The sequence below is a fragment of the Sciurus vulgaris genome (genome assembly GCF_902686455.1).
Source record: "Sciurus vulgaris genome assembly, chromosome: 13".
NCBI classification, from domain to species: domain Eukaryota; kingdom Metazoa; phylum Chordata; class Mammalia; order Rodentia; family Sciuridae; genus Sciurus; species Sciurus vulgaris.
This window is the reverse complement of record NC_136474.1, coordinates 92,362,647-92,385,309: the sequence shown is the minus strand read 5'-3', so window position 1 is coordinate 92,385,309 and position 22,663 is coordinate 92,362,647. Positions and strand designations below refer to the sequence as shown.

At 35.1% G+C, this 22,663-nt stretch overlaps 1 protein-coding gene across 4 annotated transcripts in view; it reads left to right on the top strand.

Moving 5' to 3' along the window:
• Positions 1 to 22,663, top strand: part of RTTN (rotatin) — a 177,870-nt gene that overhangs the window by 75,839 nt on the left and 79,368 nt on the right. For all 4 annotated transcript variants that reach the window (XR_013758833.1, XM_079109126.1, XM_079109125.1 and 1 more), the window contains 6 exons: positions 6,372 to 6,526; positions 7,525 to 7,744; positions 12,035 to 12,163; positions 12,836 to 12,946; positions 16,587 to 16,745; positions 18,078 to 18,149. Coding sequence is in view for 3 of the 4 variants with exons in the window: in XM_079109126.1 (XP_078965252.1) it covers positions 6,372 to 6,526; positions 7,525 to 7,744; positions 12,035 to 12,163; positions 12,836 to 12,946; positions 16,587 to 16,745; positions 18,078 to 18,149 (846 nt within the window). In the remaining variant the exon portion in view is untranslated. The remainder of the gene's footprint in view (positions 1 to 6,371; positions 6,527 to 7,524; positions 7,745 to 12,034; positions 12,164 to 12,835; positions 12,947 to 16,586; positions 16,746 to 18,077; positions 18,150 to 22,663) is intronic.

Sequence of the window (22,663 nt, the reverse complement as noted above, 5' to 3'; positions counted from 1 at the left end):
CATTAAGTGAATTTCAAAAGCTTTTCTTCTTGTCACTTATCTGCTGACTATGCTTTTGGTCTTTGGACTTCATTATCTTGCTTCCATTATCTACTTTCATCTCCTTGTTACTGTACTGCTTCTACTTTTCATGTCTTATTATAGTTACTACACTGTGTTCACAGTCAGTCATAGTCCTACAGGTGTATGTATCAGGTCTCAGCAGTTCTCCTCGCGCTGACCACCCATCACCACCCTAATCCATTTTGATGTTACCATGTAAGATAAAGATCCAATTTCATCCTTCTGTACATGGATATTCACTTATTAAAGTGACCTTTCTCCATTGTCTTTCTTGGCATCTTTGTCAAAAATCAATTAAATGCAAATACGTGGATTTATTTGGGGGCTGTTTAGTTAGTATATCTGATTTTATGCTAGTACCATGCTATTTTGATTACTATAGCTTTGTAATATATTTTGAATTTAGATCATGTAATGCTCAAGATTGCTGTGCCTCTTTGGGCATCTTTTGTGGTTCCATATGAATTTTAGAATCATTTTTCCCATTTTGAAGAAAATATCATTGGAATTTTGATAGAGAGTGTATTAAATCTGTAGATCACTTCAGGTGGTATAGATACAGTATTAATTCCCAAGTATTTTATTATTTTTTGTTGTTTTTATAAATGGAATTTTTAACCTTGATTTCTTTATTACCATGTAGAGACACTACTTATTTTTGTATGTTGATTTTGTATTCTATTAATTTACTGAATTTATTAGTCCTAAAGTTTTTGGTGGAGGCCTTAGTGTTTTCTATATATGGGATCAAAATTTTTTGCAAACGAAGATAATTCAGCTTATTCCTTTCTAGTTTGAATGTCTTTCATTTCATTCTCTTGCCTAGTTGTTCTTGTTAGGACTTCCAGTTCAGCAGAAATGGTAAGAAGTGAACTTCCTATCCTATTCCTGATCTTAGAGGAAAAATTTTTCACGTTTTCATTGTTGAGGATGGTGACACTTGTGAATTTGTTGTATGTCACCTTGATTGTGTTTGGGTTATAGTCATTTGTTAACAAATTTATTGAGATTTGTCTTTTAATTAAAGGGAGTTGAGGGCTGGGGTTGTGGCTCAGTGGTAGAGTGCTTGCCTTGCATGTGTGGGGCCCTGTGTTTGATCCTCAGCACCACATAAATATATAAAATAAAGATATTGTGTCCATCTACAACTAAAATTTTTAAAAAAGGAGATGAACTTTATCATGCCTTTTTTTTGCATCTTTTGTAATGATCATATGACTTTGTCCTTCATTCTGTTAATGGTGATTTATTACATTTTCATATTTGCATATGTCTAACCATCCTTGCATCCCTAGGATGAATTCTTGATCATGTGGATCATTCGTTTAATGTGCTGTTGAATTTGGTTAGTTAATATTTTGTTGAAGATTTTTGCATCTGTATTCATCAGAAATATTGACCTGTAATTTTCTTTTATTATCCTTTTCTTGCTTTGGTATGAGGGTAATTTTGGCCTCATAAAATGAGTTTGGAGATATTCCCTCCTCTTTCTTTCTTTTTTTTTTTTGGAAGAACTTGAAAAGGCTTGGTGTTCTTTTTTAAAGGTTTAGTAGACTTGCGCGGTGAAGCCAAGTCTTGGGTTTTTCCTTGATGGGAGATTTTTTATTACTGATTGAATCCCCTATGTAGTTTGAGTCTGTTTAGATTTTCTATTTATTCATGATTCACTCTTGGTAGATTGTATGTATTTATCCGTTTCTTCTAGAGGGTTATTCATGTCTATTTCCATGATGTCAGTTGTAAGTCTGCCCTTTCACTTCTCATTTTATTTGATTGTTCTATCTAGATTATCTTTTCAAGAAATTTAGTTCTGTTGGTCTTTTCTATTGTCTTTCTAGTCTATTTCATTTTTTTCTTTTTTCTCTGATATTTATTATTTTCTACTTTTTATTTTTATTTAATCATTATGATTATTATTTTTGTTAGAACAATTCTGCAAAATAAAATTCTGGTTTATTATTGGACAGCATTGTTTCATACATACATCAAACAGGCCAAAAAAATAAACAACAACTTCATAGACAAAAAGGGAAAAAAAAAAAAAACAAAAACAACTTTTTATCTTTGGTCTTTTTAATCATCTCGTACAAACCAACTACTCATAGTGCAGCTGAAGTACATATACAAAAAAAGTTACTGAAATGCTCCAATAAGATTGTTTTTGTTGTTGTTTTTGCTTGCTTCACAAGTTTTTTTCCTCCTTGGAGAGTGTAATGAACATGGTCGCGCCACACGACCAATCAGAAGTAGGACGGAGAAAGCCCCAAATGCTGGTTTGGTCATCCGAGATCATTAAAAACGGCTGACCCCTAACTAGGTACAAAAATATAAAATGTAAACTAAAAGTACACACATTCTCCTTTTTAAAAGTACTTGTAAGAAAAAAGGCAGGGCCTCGGAAGTCTTGGTTCTTGGTTCCCGGTTGCAGATTGGCCCTGTGGTCTTGGCTGGGCGAGCGCACCTGGCCCTCGATGGCCCTGCCCGCCGGGCGGCCGCTGCCCTGAGGGTGACCACGCTGAGCACCGGGACCTGGTGGAGGCGAACAGGTCGCGCCGGCCTTTGCTTTCAGTCTAACCTTTCCTTTTGGCTGCCTCCTCGTCGGTCTTCTCTTCTTGGCATCAGCATGTCATCCTCGTCATCTTCAGCCGCCCCTCAGCCGCCTCATCGCCGTCTCCATCCTCTTCCTCACCGTCACCAGCACTCTCACCATCCTCCTCCTCTTCCTCCTCCACCCACCGCCTCCTCCTCCACCTCCACCTCATCCTCTACCTGCTGCTCCCCTTTTCATCATTAGCATTCTCATTAGCAGGGGCGCCTCTTCCACCCTCTGCCTGCTGCACAGCTTCCTCCTCCTGCTCTTGGACCTCGCTGCTGACCTGGAGCTGGTGTCCAGGACCGACCGCCTTGGACCTTAAAGAACTGCCATAAAACTCCAGCGCCGCGTGGTGGCGCTGTGGCCAGTGGTAACCAGACCCAGGCAGAGTGCGAGCCAGGCCTTCAGAGCAGCAGGTCTACCTTTTGAACATTTGGAACTTTGTTATTTTTATCTTTTCTCGAGGTGTAACGTTAAGTTCTTTATTCGAGATGTTCTTATTTATGTAAAGGTGTTTATTAGTATAAACTTGCCTCTGAGATCTACTTCTGTGTATCCCGTAAGTTTCGGTTTATTTCGTGCCCATTGTTGTCTCTAGATATTTTAAATTTTTCTTTTCTTTTTTTGACCCACTGGTTGTTTAGGAACATGTTGCTTAATGTTATTTGAGAATTTTCCCACATTCCTCTTTCTATTGACTTGTACTTTTATGCCACTGCAATGGAGAAGAAATTTGCTAAGGTGTCAGTCTCGTTAAATTTGTTAATGCACCACACATTTAAATGGTTTGACTTTCATTGTATAAATGCTGATGTATATTTTAAAATTTTTTTGTTGTTACAAAAGTAAAATGAAATTTCTGCAGGGTACCAGGTGATTTTACTGTAGTTTTAAAAAAGGATTTTTGGTACAATTAAATTTACTTACATGACCTTATATGATGTCTAATCTTTCTTTAGAAAATTTCTATTTTATCTTCTCATTTATTATTAGTAATTAGAAAATTTCTATTTTTATTTATTATTATCATATTAATAATAATATTCTTAAGGGTGAGCCAAGCAGACTTAAGTAAGCATCTATAAACAGGAGTGTTTATTCTCTAAATATCATGACCAAGATTAAATTAGAAAGTGTTGTCTAACCGCAGATGAATTAGGATAAAGAAAACCTGAAAATAAAAAATTAAGTTCCTTTTAAAGTTTATGTGAAATGGATACAATAAGTGAAAAATTATTCAAAAGAAGGTCAATAAAATAGAGTTTTCAAAGAAACGATTTCAAATGCACAGATGTGAAATGATATGTAAAAGCTAGGGTTGCAAAAACTAACAAAAGTAGGCAGATATGAGTACCTGATCTTTCAAAAAAATGTTAACAGTGAAAAGAAAAATCAACTACCTTACTGAGGATAGATTTAAGAACTTTCTCTTGTGAAAATTTTATTTATGTGTTTTATCAAAATATGCATTTATGACAAACATAGTGTAATTCTTAGGAATTTATTGCTCCAATAGTCTATATTTTAACTTAATGGTATTGTGACAACTAGTAGTGTTGAATTGAACATTCCTATCAGAATGAGTTTTTTGATGGAAATTCATAAAAGTGGTACTATTGGTTTTCTTCTGTAGTTGAGGCTGTTCAGAAATATGCAGCATACATCTTTTTCTTTACTGACTGTCATATGACAAGCTCATGTGCAAAAGTTCATTGAGGGCATTGAAGATGCTTTTGGCATAGGTTGTTGATGGGTGTGCAATTGGATATGATGAGTGGTAACAGTGTGAATAAAGAAAATGAGCCATCATGACAGAAATTTGTTTCCTTTTTGGAGGTCAGCGTGACAAACTGATGGCTTAAGTGGTTGATTTATAATCAGGACTGAATACTCATGTCTAAAGACAAAAGTGCCAGGTATGATTAAGCACTTGAGATCAATAGGCAGCAATAGAGATGTCTGTTCTGTTCCTTGTACTTGAGGAATGGTAACTAATCCCAATTTTAAAATGATGTTGCTGAGGTTCACTGAATCTTAATAACATGAAAATCGAAGTTAAAATAAGGGAGAACTCTCAACAGTCTATATGCAGAAACAAGTTGTTAATAAAGAATGTTAGATGCCTACTGTGTAAGTATATTAATCTGTAGCTTCTACTTACTTTTTATCAGTATATCAAGCTTAATTTTACCAAGATGAGGTTTGTATCTTAGCACAAACAGTTTGTTTATTTTGTCATTATTTATGCGAGTCTGAGGGTATGTGATTGTGAATCAGTCTTTGGTTCTTTGGGAATAAGACTACCATAGAAAAATGTGTATTTTGATTTTTTTTTTTTATGTCTAAAACATAGATTTTTGTGGTTATGTTTTATGTAATTTTTCAAAGGCATTTCTTCCTCAAGATAAAAGTTGGGAAAAATACTGGTTATGTATAAGAAAAATAATAAAACAAGTTAAAAGCAAAATATCCTTCCCCATACTTTTTAGAAACTATCAGTTATATTATATATAGTTGTGACACTTTATTGAACATATATAAACAATTTTTGGTTTTAAATTTCTTCTCCCTAAAGGGAATGCAGTTGTTTTTACATTGAGTTCTTTTAAATGAAGGACTTCATAACAGCAGTGATTACATTTATATTTCTCTGTTATTGTGTGCTGTTATAATCACTGAAGAAACCACCTGATGCTCAGGATGGAATGCTAACTGACTTTAGAGGATGAGCTTCCTCTTCTCTCAGTATGACTTTCCTTGTGTCTTGTGAAAGAAATGAAGGTACAGACCTTGTAGTTTAATCAGAAAATTAACTGAAATCTTGTTTTTTTCCTCCTCTTAGCCTAGTGCTGGTGGCACTAAGGTGATTAATACATATTACGTGTATCTCTTAAGGCTTCTGGTAAATGCAGTGTTTTCTACTCCCTCAATATGTTAGCAAGAATTCTTTTGCATACCTTTAACTGTGGTCTTTTGTATTAGAAAAGTAGAACAAGTTTCACAAAGTGCTAGTTTTCCGTTTTAGCCTATCAGATTGGTAAAGACGATAGCAGCAGGAGTCCTCAGCACTGGCGAGGGTGTCTTATCCTTCTCATGTTGTTTAGTCAGAAGTGCTGGTAAGCTTTGTGCCAGGACAATATATATGAAAAGGCTTAATGTATGACAGTGACTTGATGTAGTATTTTCATTGCTTAGAATTCATATGTGAGAAGCAATAATCAGAGATGTACCCCTATTTCTTGCAATGTGGCAAATTATGTGAAAGAGAATCAGGTATAAAATAAGGTTTTTGAAGAAATTTGGGTCATACCATTAAGTAGAAAAAATGATTTTAATAGTGTTTTTTTTTTTTTTCACTTAGTATTATTAGTTTTGTTTAAAATATATAATTAAAATTGTTTACATTTCTACTTAAAGAAACAGAGGATAGCATGTACCAATGAGGTGGGATTATGTGTGATTTTTTTCTCACTGTGTTTTTCTCTATTTTCCTCAGTTTTCTGTAACAGATATGCGTTCTTATTGTTGAGATAACATATTAAACATCTGTTGAGTTTAGAACATCTTTATTGAAGCAGTGAAGGCCCAGAGCTACTGATTAGATAGTACAACTTTTTAGTTCATCTAGAACATAGTTAACAACAAAAACCTTTATAGGAAAAACATGTAGCTTAATTAGACAGTAAATATGTTTTTAATACCTTTCATTTTTTAGAGTCCCAACCCACTCTTAGACCTGCTGGTTCTGACAGAGACCCAGGCACGAGAAGAAACAGACGACATCGGGACTGCTGTCAGGCAGCAGATTCAGAAGGAACTGATTGCATTTTTCAATACCTTGCTTCTCAGTTTCATGGCAGTTACTGACAGGTACCATTTGCATCGTCGAAAGTTTGGGTACATTTATACAGAATCTAGTCTTCCTTTGATTTCCAGAGTTTTACTTATTACTTCTTTAAAATTAGGAAGTAGAAATACTTAGGTAGTGTTAGTTAGTAATAGTTAAAATTAGTGTGCTCGTTTGCATGTTGATGTATGTTACATGTTAAAAAACAGTTAGGAACATTTTTAATAGTGTTAATTTGGTTACTTTGTTGTTGACCTGTGAGGAATTGAACTTTTTATATAAATAACTTGTAGGCTTTAGTGTATGTTCTTTGTGTTTCTAAAATACTTTAAAAGCAATTATGATCTTAGAATTCATGTACCTAGTGGAATAGGTAATAATATAGTTAATAGTTACCAATTTTAGAGTCTAGTGATCTGTAAAATTGAAGAAATTTCAGATTTTATTCAGTGCGTTTTATATTAGGATATTTTTTTCCTTAAGAATTGCATGTTTGAATTCATGCCTAGCTACTTAATTTTAAGAATTTTCTAATAGAAAATGTTCTATTGATTGTTCTGTTTCTGACAGTCTTGCTTAATTATGTGTCAAACTCATTAAAAGCTTTCATTTCCTTTTATTTTTCTAGGAGAAAATGTGTTTCAGTCAATTAAAAATTAACAATTTTTTCATGACACTAAATGATTTAAAGTATAGTTTTAATATATGCCAATTAGACTCATTTACCATATTTTTTTACTTTTTTTCAATATTTTATTTCAGGTAGTACAATCAGTATCTGTTTATGTATTTTAAATGTGATTGCTACTTATATTTTGCATACATACTTGAGCTGGTAGTTTCTCTAAGCTTCCCTTGCAAAGTCTTATTTTGAGAGGGAATGTTTTTTGCCATTTTATCTAGTTCATACTTTTCTAATATGTAAGAACCCTGCCGTCACAGCCAATAGGACAGCCCATGAAGTCCATAACTCTTGCTCTGTGGTTGATTTTTCCCCCTTTCCCCCCTTTTAAATGCATAGGAAATGCTTGGAACTTCTTTACGTTTTCCAAACACAGCTGGCTCTGAAGCTGCTCCAGTGTCTGCGAGTCACAGATGCTCCTCATTTCTATGGTCTGCCTTCCCTTGAGCGGACATTGCGAGGGATGGCTCACCTTACTGTGTTTCAGGGATGGAGCTCACATTCTCCTCTCACACAGCCGCTTGACATTTGCATGAAGTACTTGTCAGGTCTTCTAGAGGTAAGTAAAAATAAGAGCCCCAAGTGACAGCTGTTTACTATTTATTGATTGCTTTTATTAGGAGCCAGGCACAAATGCATTATATATTTGTTTAACTCATCATATTTTATTTAACTAGTCAAAATGGTTAAGTGTTTTAATTACTTTTATTAACAAATAAATACATAAGATCACCCTTAGAAATACTCTGATTTTCAAGAAAAATTGAGGCTTACTTTATTTATTCATTTTAGTTTAACCTTTTTAATTATGAAATATAACGCAAGCAGAAAATATGTAGCTCTATGAATTATCACATAGTGGACAATTACCCCCAGATCCAAAAGTATAGCTTAGCTGGCATCCCAGAAGCATTTATCATTCCTCAGTTGAATTGTCTATTCCTTTCCCAGGGAGTATTTTGATTTTTTTTTTTTTTTTTTTTGATATTCCACTTCTTGGCATTTCTTGATAGTTTTATCAGTGTCTATATGTAAAATAATTTTTGATTTTTAAAAAGTTTTGTGTCAATGGTTTCTTTCAACATTATATTTATGAGGTTCATGAATTTTATTGCCTGTAGGTAGAGTTTAATTTTATTTTGTATGGTATTATATGTACAACAGGGTAGAAGTGTATTTAGCTTTCCTTTTTCTTTTATTTTCAGCTCTAATTACCTTCTAAGCATGTCCTTACTTATAGTTTAGGGATTCTGACATGTTCTGGTTTCATCATCCTTTGGTTCAAAAAATCTTCAGTATGGTGTAAAAGCACAATGATGTGGTTGTGCATGTCCTGTAGGAGGACCACTTTGCCACTGTGCTCTGGCAATCTTTCATGTCTGCACTTGGGCCACATAGACAAGGGTTAATCGTAGCTGATCTGAGTCTTGGCAGAATGATCCTCTGGAACATGAGAACATGGGAGGCTTGTGAGGAATTGCCAGGAGGTTGAATCTCATTCCCTTCATCATCTGTTAGAAGTCTGCAGTGAGCCTGTTCGTTATTCCTGGGCCTGAGGAAGTCTGGGCTTTCTGCCATACTTCCCTGGGGTTCCTGCTCTGGGGTGTAGAGCTTATTCACTGCAGCATGGTTTGGTCTTCTGAGCAACAGAGCGCTCTGCCATCTGCAGTGTGGTTGTCTGGCCCCTCTATGCCAGTGTTAACCTTGCACAAGGGACATTGGGAGTGGCACCTCTGGCTGTTCTTGTAAGCTGCTTATGTAGTAAACTTGAATCTTAAAATGGCTCATTGTTTTCTTATTGGTCAAATCTGTCAACTTAATTTTTCCTTGAAAGCTTCAATGACAGGCAGAGATTGAAATCAATATCTGTATTGGAACTGTGGGAAAGATTCTTCAGGAGGCAGTTTTCAGTTATACTTAAAAGGTGAATAATTTGATCCACAGCAAATGGAATTCTAGACCAAATTATATCTATAACTTCCTACATCTTTTTGTGTTGCAGATTTGTTTTTTTTTTAATTTATTTCCAAATTCTGAATACTCCTTGTACTATAAAATCTAATATGAATTTTACTCCTGCCCCTTTAACAAAATAAATTTTGTTTAAAAATAATTATATGTATTGAAAAAAGGAACACTGTTGGTATAGTAATGAATTATTCCATGTTGCAAGGTGTCTATGACCAGAGATATATAAATTTCTAAATACTTTTGTTAAAAAATTTGTTTTTTTAAAAAATTCATCCATTCTAATACATTTAAAATATTATTCAACCTATAGTTACCTAATTTCTAGCATTAGTTGTAATGTGATTTATAAATATTACATTTATGAACCTTTTATTCAAGACATCTCTCTAAAAAGGATTTTTTCTATTTTCAGATCTGGGAGATGTAAGGAACTACCATAATGATAACTGAAAGGGAATCGTATTGTTTGTATTTGAAAACTGTCAGTAGTACTTTTATTTTAAAAATTGGGTAAGAAGGGAGACTTTAGATCACAGCTATTTTGCAAATACTAAAAATTAAAATGAGGTGTTTATGGTATTAGAGAACAAAAGAACTTAGTTCTAGGTAAGAAATCCAGGGAAAAGGCAGTAATCACATTCTCAGTTCACTTGTCTTTGAGGTAATTAAAATAACAGTTTATTAGCTGAGGAATACATAAAAAGGATAGTCCCTATTTTATAATGTTCCATAGTTGTGAAAAACTTGACTAACAAATCCTGATTTGGTATAAATGGGAGTTTGTTTCATGCTTTATAAAACATCTTGTGAAGAAAGTCTTTGTGTTTATATGACAGGAGAATAGTGCAGATAAATCAGTCACGTTTGTTAGAAATTATAGCAAAGTGACTTTTAATCTTGGAACTTTATGCTTAGTTTATCAGATAATAAACAAGTATTATTGAATAAATTTATCTTTTTAAGCACATAGTAAAACTTATGTGAATGGACTTAGAAGCAAAGTCATTGTTGGTCCAACTGTTTTGCGTCTTAGTTTCTTAGTAATTAAAGTGGATTCTGTTGGGCATGGTGGCACACACCTGTAATCCCCCAGGGACTCAGAAGACCGAAGCAGGAGGGTCACAAGATCAAGGCCAGCCTCAGCCACTTAGCAAGACCTGTCTAAAAGAGAAGCAGGCGTGTGGTGGGGGGGGGATGGGAAAGTGACCCTGAGAGCTCCATCCCTAGCACTGGGGGCGGGGGTGGGGAGGAGCTGATTCCTTGTTGCCGGGGAGCCATATTTCTAGATTATTTTGTTTCTCCACAGTGGAATTTGAATACAAATATTGCTTTTTTATAATAGTGATGTGAGACTTTTAAACTAATCATAATTAATTATGATAGTTGAATAAACTGGTGATTTAATCCTCAACATCACATAAATGATGGATAATTTCAGAGATCTGACAAAGTGGTCAAAATGAAAGGAGATAATTCCAAAGTTCTTGGCTTGTCACTATAAGCTACAAATAAAATTATTGTATAGATATTAGATATCTCCAGTGATGAGTTAGAAAAAGATGATAAGGACTTGATTGCTCAGACATCTTTGTTGATGTAGTCATTAAAATTTTAAATTATGAAAAATTTCAAAAATATACATGTGTTAAAAAAACCATGTAGCTGTCACCCAATTTTAAAATCCCTGATCAATCTTGTTTTATTTTTGATGCCTTATTTGTTTTGTGAAAATTGTAACTTATGCCAGAGCCCCTAACTATTTACCAATATACATATATATTCGTATGTATGTTTATATATACATGTTTGTGTATATGTGTATATATATAAACAATCTTTTTTATTGTATGCCTTGAAATAAAACAAAAAACAATACAAAAAGAAACCTAAAGAAACACCGAGATAAAATGGCTCACATGGAAGGATTCTGTGATGACTAAAAGTATAGAGACATTGGGTGAATGGATTGACACACTTTGATTTGGGTTAGTGTAGAAACAGATAGTCTTGGTTTTTTTGATTTAGCACACATTTTCCCATTAAAATGTATTGGGTCCTGAAAATTGTCACCATTCTCTTTTTTTAAACTTCGGTGAATTATATGTGATTTTTGTTTCATTGAATATTTTTTATTTTTTATTTGTTTAAAGGATGACACATGACAAAGTTCCTTTTTATTCTGTTAGCTCACAGATATTTACCAAACCCCTGTTTGGGGAACAGCAGTCATTTATATAGTAATTGTCCTAAAGACTGCACATGTTTCAAAGAGTTTTCTAAGCCAGGTGGAAGGACTTTGCAGAGTCAGTTCAGTTAAGGGAATGCCCCTCCAGAAGAGAAACATTTCTTTTGTTGTTAGTGATGGAAATGTGTCAAATGGAACGAATCATCTAAATAATAGGCATATACTTAAATATGTAGTAGAAATCTAAGATCATTCTCAAGTGAGGAAACTGTCTATTTACATTTAAACCATGACTCAAGAAAATTTAACATAACTGGTCAGTGAGCTTTGTAGAATTAGCAGTTCCAATATGTGCTTTTTAGCAAGATATAAACTTTTTGATTTAAAAAATGCTGTAACATCTAAAAAAATGTTGTAAAAAAATATTCTAAGTTTTAAAAATATCCTAGGAGGATACTGCATATCTTTTGTACAAATAACAAGAGGAAAAATATTTAAGAATATTTTTAACTTTTTAAAAATACACATAACACAAAATTTACCATCATAGCCAGTTATAAATATATAACCTAAGAATATTATAAATATGTGTGGTTAAGGTTCAATTTAGACAAGTCAGGAGAATTTTATGTATATATTTTTATATGACATTAAAAATAAAACTTCTATACAACTGTTCACATTGTCTTCCAGGTCATTACTTCTTTTTATGTGGAGCGTGGAGGAAATGCTATGTCCTTCATGGGAAAAGGTGTTACAAAGAGCACGGTTCTTTGCTTGCTTCACTTGTCCCATGAGATGATGGCCCAAGCTCGGAGCTCGGTGAGAACATTAACAGCTGCCTGACTGGTGAACAGTTGCGTGAAAAGGGTTGTGCTGTGTCTAGCACATTTCCAGCCTGTAGGCTTGCTATAGGAAAATCTTTCTTCTGACTTTTCTTTTTAGGAAACAAAAAAGGATTTTTGACTAAGATGTTACTTGGAAGTTGTAAATTATACAACTCTGAAATTTATTTATAGTAGTGGGAATTTAACCCAGGGATGCTATACCACTGAGCCATATCCCCGCTTGTTTTTATTTTGAGACAGGATCTCACTAAATTGCTTAGGGTCTTACTAGGTTCCTGAGACTAGTCTGGAACTTGTGATCCTCCTGCCTCAGCCTCTGGCGTCAGGTATGGGATTACAGGTATGCATTGCTGTGTCCAACACAAATATAAATTTTATGTACAATGTATTTTGATTGAAATCTGCATTCACTAGAGAGCTACATTTTTACTAAATCATGGGGAAAATGTAGCTTTTATAGAACAAAATGTTATGGTAAGTATTTTAGGACAAGCTGAGACTTTTGTTTGAATTGTTTTGGCCAAATAATGGATTGAAACCAAGTCTTAAGGACATTTTACTTTATTTTGATCTTTAAAGATTTAGAGTTATTTTAAACTTCCTAAACTTACCTTAAGTAGTTCTGTTTTCCTTTTTTTCATTCTAGGAGTGGATCTCACTTTGGTTTTTACCTTTGGGTAGTCTCAGTGAAGAACAGGCCCCTACTCAACAAGGATTGGCTTGGTTGATTCCATTATGGGTTGATAGAGACCCAGAGGTCAGTATAAAGGAGAACCAAGTCCATCATGTTTAGATTAAAAAATAATTGAAAATAAAACATATATTTACACACATTCATACTATGGTATTGTTACAGTTACCAAAACTTATGTTTTATTTAAACCCTATGTAAGCTCCCAGCTGCCATATTAAAATATGGTGGATTGGGTGACTTAAGTAACAAACATTTGTTTCTTCATAGTTCTAGAGGCTGGAAACCGAAGCTCCAAATACTTGTATGTCTTTCTGGCTTAATAGAGAACCACTTATTGCAGTATGTTGACATGTCATTTCCTTGATGCATATACGCAGGGAGAAAGAGGGATTTCTTTTTTTTTTCATTTCTTTTAAGGCCACCGATCCTGTTGAATTAGGATCTCACCTTATGATCTCATTTAACCTTGCCGTAGTTCCAGATATAATCACATGGGGATTAATGCTTCAACATAGGAGTTTTGGAGGGATACAGTTCATTGTAGTTTTCCACTCCTTGTCCTCCCAGTTCATGACTTTCTTCTCTATAAAGTGTATTCTTTCCATTTCAACAGCTCCAAACATCTTAACTTATTTCAGCATCAACTATAAAGTCCAGATGAGACTTCAGATCTAATTCATTCTGTGGAAAAATTTTTCTCCAGATATGAAACTGTGAAACCATATTTAAGGCAGTGCTTCCAAAATCTGATGATAGAACAGTTATAGAATAAATAGTCCCAGTCCAAACAGAAGAAATAGGAAAGAAGGAAAGAATGATGTTTCTAAGGAAGTTCAAAACCTGGCAAAGCAAATGTCATTAGATCTTGACAGGATAGAGCCCTTTATCTTTGTAGCCCTCTTACTGTGACAGCCTATCCACTCCCCTTCTCTCTGCAAGGGCCAGTCCATGTTGTACTCAAAAGCAGCACAACAGTCCCTGAGGCTTTGGGCAGGGTCAGCCCTGCCCACTGACACTGGAGAAGCAGGCCTACTCTTTGAAACCAAGGAGAAAACAGTATTGTCCTCTGGGCCTGTGGTGGGAGTAGCCAACCTCGTGATCTCTGAGTCACCTTTGACTTCTCTTTCCTTGAAGAATAGCCCACATTTGCCAACAGAATCTAAGTATGATAGTCTCCCTTAGTCTGTCCTACTTTCTTTGTTCCCTATTCACATTGGCAGTATCTGCTCATACAGTGCCATCTATATTCCTGGCTTCCTCTGAGATGACTGACTAAATCACCCTAATGATCTCTTTATGAAATGGTTGGTCAGCCACATCCTCTGTTCTCTTTAAAATAAGCTTTCTCATTTTTTCCATGGATAGGCTGAGAATTTTCTAAATTCTTGTTTATGTCCCTTTTTGCTTACCTGTTCTTAATTCCTTCTTCATATTATCTCTTTACTTTTGAATTTTTCTATAAGCAGTCAGGAGGAACCAAGCCACTTCTTCAACACTTTGCTTAGAAATGTTATCAGCTCAATAACAATTTAATTGCCCACAAGTTCTACATTCCACAATACAGTGGACATGAATACAGATGACCTTTGCCACTGTCGCTAGCGTTAAGAAAATATTTTTGGGTAAACATTCAGAAATGCACCAACATGTGTGACTTGAACGCAGTGGTACATGACGAGCATATTATACCACATCAGTCTTATTTGAAACAGTGTCTTTGCCACTTGTGTTAGCCAGCTCTCCATTACTGTAACAAATATCTGAGATGAGCATCTTATAAAGAGGAACGGTTTATTTTGGCTCCTAGTTGTAGAGGTCTTAGTCCATTGGCAGTCAGAACCTTTGCTTTTAGGCCCATGGCCAGACAGTGCATGGTGGAGAATGCTGCTGGAGCAGAGCTGCTCACCTCATGGCGGCCGGGAAGCAGGAGGAAGAGGGAGACAGGGGCAGGGTCCCAGCATCCCCTTCAAGGGCACCCTGCTGTGTGACTAGAAGACTTTCAACTATGCCCCACCTCTTAAAGCCTCCTCCGCCTCACAATAGCACCATGTGCTGTGGACCACACCTTTGACAGACCACTTGATAATAAGGATCACCTGTCCTCGATTAACATGTTTTCAATAACATGTTCTTCACACCTGCCTTGAGATTGTTCCAGAATCACCTGTCATGTTCATATTTCTGGTATGCTCCTCAAAATTCTTCTGCTCTTTAACCTATTACCCAGTTCCAAAGTCACATTCATATGTTTAGCTGTTCATTTCAGCTGTAGCCCCACTTCTTGGTACAAAAACCTTATTAATATGCTTGTGCTGCCTTAATAGAATACCATAGAATAAGTTGCTTAAATAACAGAAATTTATTTTCTCATAATGCTGGAGACTGGAAGTCCAAGGTTAGGATACCAGCATGGCTGGTTTCTAGTGAGGGCCCACTTTCTGGTTTACAGATGACTGCTTTCTCACTGTGTGCCCACAGCTCACATGTGTATGTGGAGAAAGAGACCTCCCCTTCTTCCCAGGGCCACCAGTGCTGGTGCAGTGGTGTGCCCCCTTAAGAAGCCTCATTTCATCTTCTCGCCTCATAGGAGCTCTGTCTCCAGATGATGGTGTTGGGGATTAGAGTTTCAGTGTGAATTTTTGGAGATGACAGTTCAGTGCATTGGATACCCTTTTTAATCTTATTTATTGGAGTACAGATTGAAAATAGAAAATCAAAAAAGAGAAGATAGGCTAATCTCTCACTTTTAGAAATAACAGAGGAAAATTGTTGGAAAAGCCCAGGCAATTTCAAACAATTTAGAAGGACAGTGGGAAATTATAAGTTATGAATCCTAGTAACATTTAAATGCCATTTAATGGAATTGTACCATATAATACAAAATATTATATTGTTAGTAACTTCCCAGTTTTAGTCATCTCTCCATTGATTTTGAGGAAGAAATGATTAGATCCTATTAAAATAAAAATCTTGATTTGTAGAAACATTTGATATAATGTTGAAGTTACATATTTTATGCACTTAAAATTTGAACTTATTCCTTGATTGGGTTATGACTACCTTATTTTTTCTTTATCCTGTAGCTGTTATAGAAAATACATTTTTGGGTCAGAATTCAGAAAGTCACCAAAATGTGTGACTTGAGCAGCATTGGTACTATGGCAAGAATATAACATCACCTCAATTTTATTTGAAAGGCTTTTAAAATAAATTTGGGAAAATAACAAGTACCTTGTAAAATATATAATTCAGTTATTTTGCTTTGAAAAGAAGTTTCAAGAAAGTTGAAATCATTTATTTGGAAGAAACACTTAAAAAATTAAGAAAGGTAGAACAAAATAATAGGTACCCTTTTTAAGAAGGAGGACTAAATAGAGTTTGTGCTCATGAAAGATGTGTAGTTACACTGTGCTTTCCCTTGAAAAGGGCTTGTAAAATACAAGTTTATGCTTCTTATTTATAATTGGTTTTAACTTTGTGTGACATTTGCTTATAGTTAACTTCTTTTTCTATATTATTGCTTTCTTCAGTAGTGGTATAGGATTTTTGTTTCTTCATAAACATATAGGACACTAAGTGTCCTTTATAATTTAGTTTCGGAAAGTTAGTGTTGTATTTATAAAATATGATATTTTATATGCCAGAAAGATTAATTCATGCTAGGAAATAGGATACGTGGATTTGACAATTTTCTCTTGGACAGGTGAGATTCACTTCACTGGGATTAGGATCAGCACTGACCACTTTTGAAGCTGGCTGTGTGGCGTTGGCAAACAGTTGTCAAAACATTTCTGGTGGGCTCTGGGGAACTGTGGTGAACATTCTTCTGGACCAGTCAGAATGCAGTATGGTACGCCGTGAGGTATGTCTTGTCTTTTTGGCACTCTTCTTTTTTTCCCTTAGAAATCCATTGTAATATTGTCTATAAAGAATATTCAACTCATTGTTCAGCAGGGTGAATGACCCATTGACCATTAACTAGTCTTATGAAAACCCAAATAAAATGACAATAAAGAATAAAAAAAGGTATTATTAATTTATAGTAAAAATTGGGGTCCTTTATTCTGATAAGATCAAAGTAGAATACAGTGTATTTTAATGTGAACTCTTCTATTTTATTATACTTTGAAAGTGATTCACAGAAAATAAATTTACTTTCACCTCAGCATATATGAGTCTCTAATGTTTATAAAGCCTTAATAATAATGAGGGACTATTGAAATAACACCTTTTTATAGTATGTCATGTAACATAAGAGGAAAATTAAACCCAAGTTTAATTTGTGGTTTTCTTTTTATTGCTGCTTCCATCAAAGTGATGATTAATACAGATAGTTTCAAAAATAATAATCAAATAGTTCTTAGAGGCTTATGAAAACAGTAGTAACTCTTAAGTCCACTGTTAGCCAGAAATCACTTCCAAACTCACAAGATTAGTTTTCTTGTTAATTGCTTTCATATTTTTAAATGATAATGCTTACACTTAAGACCGTTGCTTGATTTATTAACTTTAATGCTTTTTATTGACTCCCAGTGAAGATGGTTGGAAATTTCATTCTGTTAGAATTTTGCTGATACCCCAGTATGGCTGTATCAGAGTCTTTCATTAAATAGATAATCTAAGAATTGGGTGTGTAGCTCAGTGGTTAAAGTACTTGCCCAGCATGCATGAGACTCTGGGTTTGATCCTGCATACCCGCCCCACCATATCACAATTGGTGTTTACATTATTATGATTATTTCATTTGATCATCTTTAGGTCTTAGTAGGTTAAGTTGGACATTTGTGGCTTATATTTCTAGTTAGCAGGTTTTTATTGAGAGGAGATTGCATGAGAAAAAAGTTGGGCGAGGTGGGGTGTATGTGTGTGATCTGTAAAGTTCTAGAGGAGACCCCGATGTTCATTTCTTAAGTGCTGCCAGAATAGTTTATTTTATACCAATCATTTTTAATATAGAATTGAATTCCAAAATAGAAAAAAATGTATTTCCTGATGAAATGATTTTGTGCTGTGTTTGGTCATCATGTAACAAAGTCATTACTTAATAAATATAGTTTAGCAATTCTTGTGAGGACCCCTCTGTATGTTCAATGGATTAGAGATACATCTTTTGTTATTAAATTACAGTATGTTAGATATTTCAGAGATGACAGCAAGATGGCAGTATTGACTTTTTTTTTTTTTTTTTCCCCAGGCTGCATTTATTCTTCAGAATCTCCTTGTAATTCCCATGCCTATGAAAACTATAAAGGATTATACTTGGCAGGTGGGTAATTTTAGACAGTTGCCAGCCTAGTAGATATTCAAGATTTATGAGTGATAAATTGTCAGGCTATGTGAGGAGTTGGCCCTTTGTATCTCTGGATTATGCATTCATGGATTCAACCATCCAGGGATTGAAAGTACATGAAAAGGGCTGGGGAGATAGCTCAGTTGGTAGAGTGCTTGCTTTGCACTGGGTTCGATCCTCAGCACCCCCCCCCAAAAAAAAAAAAATCTATAACTGCACCAAATAGGTACAGAATTATTATTTCCTAAACAATACACTGTAATAGCTATTTACAAAGCATTTGCATTGTATTAGGCATTATAAATAAACTAGAGGTTATTTAAAGCATATCACAGGATGTGCATATTGATATGCAAATACTGTGCTATTTTCTGTAAGGAACTTGAGCACCCACAGAGTGTGGTGTCCATGGAAATGCAAGAACTAGTCTTCTGTGGACACCAAGGAAGGACAATATTCCATTACTGGTAAAGTTGTATGTAGAGCAGCAAGGATCTCTTAAATTAGAATATTCCTTATGCTTGATCATATTTAAGAATTCTCCATAGTGTTAGGAATAATTTAAGGAATAATTTAAAAAGTAATGATAGCTAACAAGATATACACTAGGCATTCTTCTAGAAACTTAATACATATTAACATTGGGTAAACCATTTTCCTCATTTTACCAGCTTAGAAGCTTTAGCACAGGTTTAAGTGGCTTGCCCTAAGTCACATAGCTAGGCAGTGGTATACCGTTGTTGCTTTGAGTCCAGACTGTCTTTCTTATCCATTTACTATTTTGCTTCTCTAATTTAACAATAATAAATACATTTATTTATAGTTCAGTACGTATTGATGTTAACATTTTTTCCAAACTAGTGCACAGTTGAGGTCATAATTGATCTTTTTTGCTAATGTTGGATTAATTTTTAAATTTTATATTCTGAATATCAAGTCAGTGAATAGTCACCTAATATTTTTATAGCCTGTGATTTGTAGATAATTCAGAGAATGCAAAGTGCTGTCATTGTGGTGGTTAAGGCGTGGTTCTTTTCCTTTACCTGCCCATATATTTTCATCCTGTCAGTGTGTTATTTATCATGGTGTTACACAGTACTCCGCAGGGCACTGTACAAATCTGAGGTTTATTTTTATATTTTCATTGGAACCTACTCTTAGAGAGGTTACTGATTCAAACCGAGGTACAGGACAGGGCTTGGTTAGGACTGAAGCATGACTGAGGTGGCCATCAAGGTCAGATTGCATTTAACCCCAAGAAAACTTACCTCTGGTCTTAACCACCCCTTCACTCTCCAGCTGTATATCTCAGGCCACTTTTCCAGCGGTGCCTCATATTCTTTAACTTTGCCTTCTGATAGTGGTTGCTCATTCACAGTGTGTCTAAAACCATAAGAGACAGTGGAAGGAATATATAGTGTAGTATATAGTGTAGTAGTTTTGGTGCCTAGATTAAGAAAATTATTCTTTTTGACGCAACTCCAAATCATCCCTACTCTTATCATTAAACTAGTGACACTTGTAAACAAATTAGCTTGACGATGTACTGCCAGTGATTTTATGATTTTGCAATATGTGTAACCTAGTAAGAGCAGTAAGATTTCTGGGTCATATTAGAGCTACATGCAGAAGTTCAGTTTTCTATTACAAGTTAAATGATAGTTCCTGTTTGTCACTGATGATACACTTGCTGCAGTTCATTGGATTTGTCCTTATTTTCTCATAAAAATTTGAAAATAGTGACTTAAGTGAGCTCTAAAGTCTTTTGTCTTGCCCATTGGCTAAAATCAAAAAAGTTTGAGAGCTAGTCCAATGCCAACCAGAACTACAGGAAATTTTGCTTAATCTTAAGCAAAATTAGAAAAATAAAGACAATCTTATGTGCTTTTAAAAATAAACTCAGATTTTCTCTGTCTTTTAAAAATCCATTTTTATTATTTTTGTTTTTCAGTGCTCTCAACTAAGCCCTATAAATAGTTGGTAACCTAATACTAGTCCTTAATATTAAAACATTTGAGTAGTACCTAAAATCCCAAAGCGGAAATAGTTGCTTTCAGAAGGGTGAAAAATAGTCTCAGAGAATTTGTGACCTTTGCAAGTTTTTTAAAGTCAGAAAGAAGGAGCTACATACATATCCAGTCTAGTATATTAAAATTAGAAGTCATTGGTAAAATTATGAATAATAACCTTATTCAAAGAAGTGTTTTATTGGTGTGCCTTTCTCGGTGTCTTGGAGGAGATAGCATGAAGTGGCATGTGAGGAGCCATGTTAGAATTTCATTGTGTTTGAGGTGGCTGTTTGATTTTTTAACATAGAAAACTATATACTTTGTTTAGATGCTTTGGTCTAAATTGATGCCTTCTCCCACTCTTGTTCTGCTCGGCTTTCTGTGGCAGCCTCAGCAAGATTACTGCCTACCCTGCCCCCTGCCAGCATGAATTCCTATTTCATGTCAGTATTTGGAATTGTGATACTTCTGAGTAGTAATAAAATACATACATTTGCAAATCATTTGGGTTTCTTTTTTATTGTTAGATGCTGGAAAGTTTGGAGCCCTCTTACCAAATGTGGCTGTTCTGGTATTTACTATTTTGCAGCCTCCTTTCTTCTTTCACTTTTTTTTTTTTTTTTAAACCCCTACTCCTTTTTTTTCTTTCGCCCCTGCTCTACTTCTACCATTATGCCGAAGTTGACCTTTTCTTGTAATGGGGCTTAAATATTTTCTGGAAAAAAGTAAAGATTAAATACAAGAGTTTTTAATATTTTTGGTACCAGGGATTGAACCCAGGGGCACTTAACCACTGAGCCACCTTGCCAGGCCTTTAAAAAAAAATTCTATATTGAGACGGGGTCTTGCTAAGTTGCTGAGGTTGCCCTCAAACCTGTAATTCTTCTGCCTCAGCCTCCTGAGTTGCTGGGATTACAGGCATGTACCACTATGCCTGGCTTGATTTTTTAATTTTAAAAAGTATTTTTAAAAATGTACTTTCCCTAAACTCTCTCATCCATTTTAATCTTCCTCTCTTAAAGACACTAGCATTTAATGTTTTTACCATTAAATTAGGTTCCTTTCCAAATATTAGCTTTATTTCTTATCATTTAACTTAATCTTTTTAAGTAGAATGTCTGTTTCTGAACATTAGGGCCAGAGTTCATGGGGGGGGGGGGCGGGAAGGGGTGGCAGGGGTGGCACTGGTGAATGAGCTCAGGGCCTCGCCCTGGCTAGAAGAGTGTTCTACCACTAAGCTGCTAGATAGAAGCCCTTTTTCAATTTTGTTTTGAGACAGAGTCTCACTAAGTTGCCTAGGCTGGCCTCAAACTTGAGATCCTCCTTCCTCAGCCTCCCAAATAGCTGGAATTACAAGTGTACATCCATAACTGGCTTAGTTTTTAAAATTAAAAAATGTTTCTCTCAGTTCCCACCACTTAGAAGAAGATAGATGTCCATTAGTCTTTGTGGATTTATCAAAGTGTGCAAAGCATTCAATTTACCCTATTGGTCTTAAGTAAATAAAGTTATGAATAAAATCTTAGTTTTGTAGTACAATTTTCCATGGATGTAGAAACGTCCTGGAAGCAGAGTGGTCACAAGAGGAGAAGCAGATGAAGAACTTACTCAGTTCAGCTCCCCTTGGCACACAGTGGGCCTACAAAATGGGCTCCTGCTGCATGTGAGATCCCAATTCTCGGTCCTTTGGTCCTTGGTGCATTGTAGCTCTTTCATACTCAGGGCAGTGCTTTTTAAGAGGGGAGTTTGGAAGTGGCGACCTGGTTCTTCCGTCAAACTCAGCCTCCTCAAGTCTACATCTCTCTAAAGGGGAGAAGATAGCATCAGCATCCAAATGGCTCAGAACTGAATTGTGGCTCCAACTATCTGGTGTTTTGTAAGCCCCCACAGGCTGACTGGGAGTTAGTACTACTGAATATGAATGGTTCTGTTGCCAGGTTTAATTTGAAGAGCAATTTTACAAATCCCCATAATTTTAACAACCAGCTTTGGAGTAGATTGTAATCTTTTGGTCTTTGAAGTTTGAGTTTATATTTTAAATATTTGTCAAGTGCCTAAATGTTGGGGATTCACAGATTATCTGATTCAGTGCTCTGACGTCTGTGACCCACAAGGGAAGACAGACACATAACTAGGGAAGATTATATTTTATTTTACATATATCATATTATATTAATGGCAGCTTATGCATAATTTTTGTGATAGGTTCTTTCCAATTGAAAATGGTGTCACATTTAAAGGTGAAATCAATTTTATGCACTTAAATAATATAATGGGTTATTGGTTCATGATATAAATGCATTTGTTTCGGCTTTTATTTCTTTCCACATTCTTATTAAGACTTTGAATTGGGAGATTTACTTTGTTTAAATATTTTTTTGAAAAAAATTATATTTATAGGAAAGTTGTAGAAATAGTATGATTTTCACATACTTTTCACCCAGATCCCCCAAATGTTATTTTATCGCATTTACTTTAACC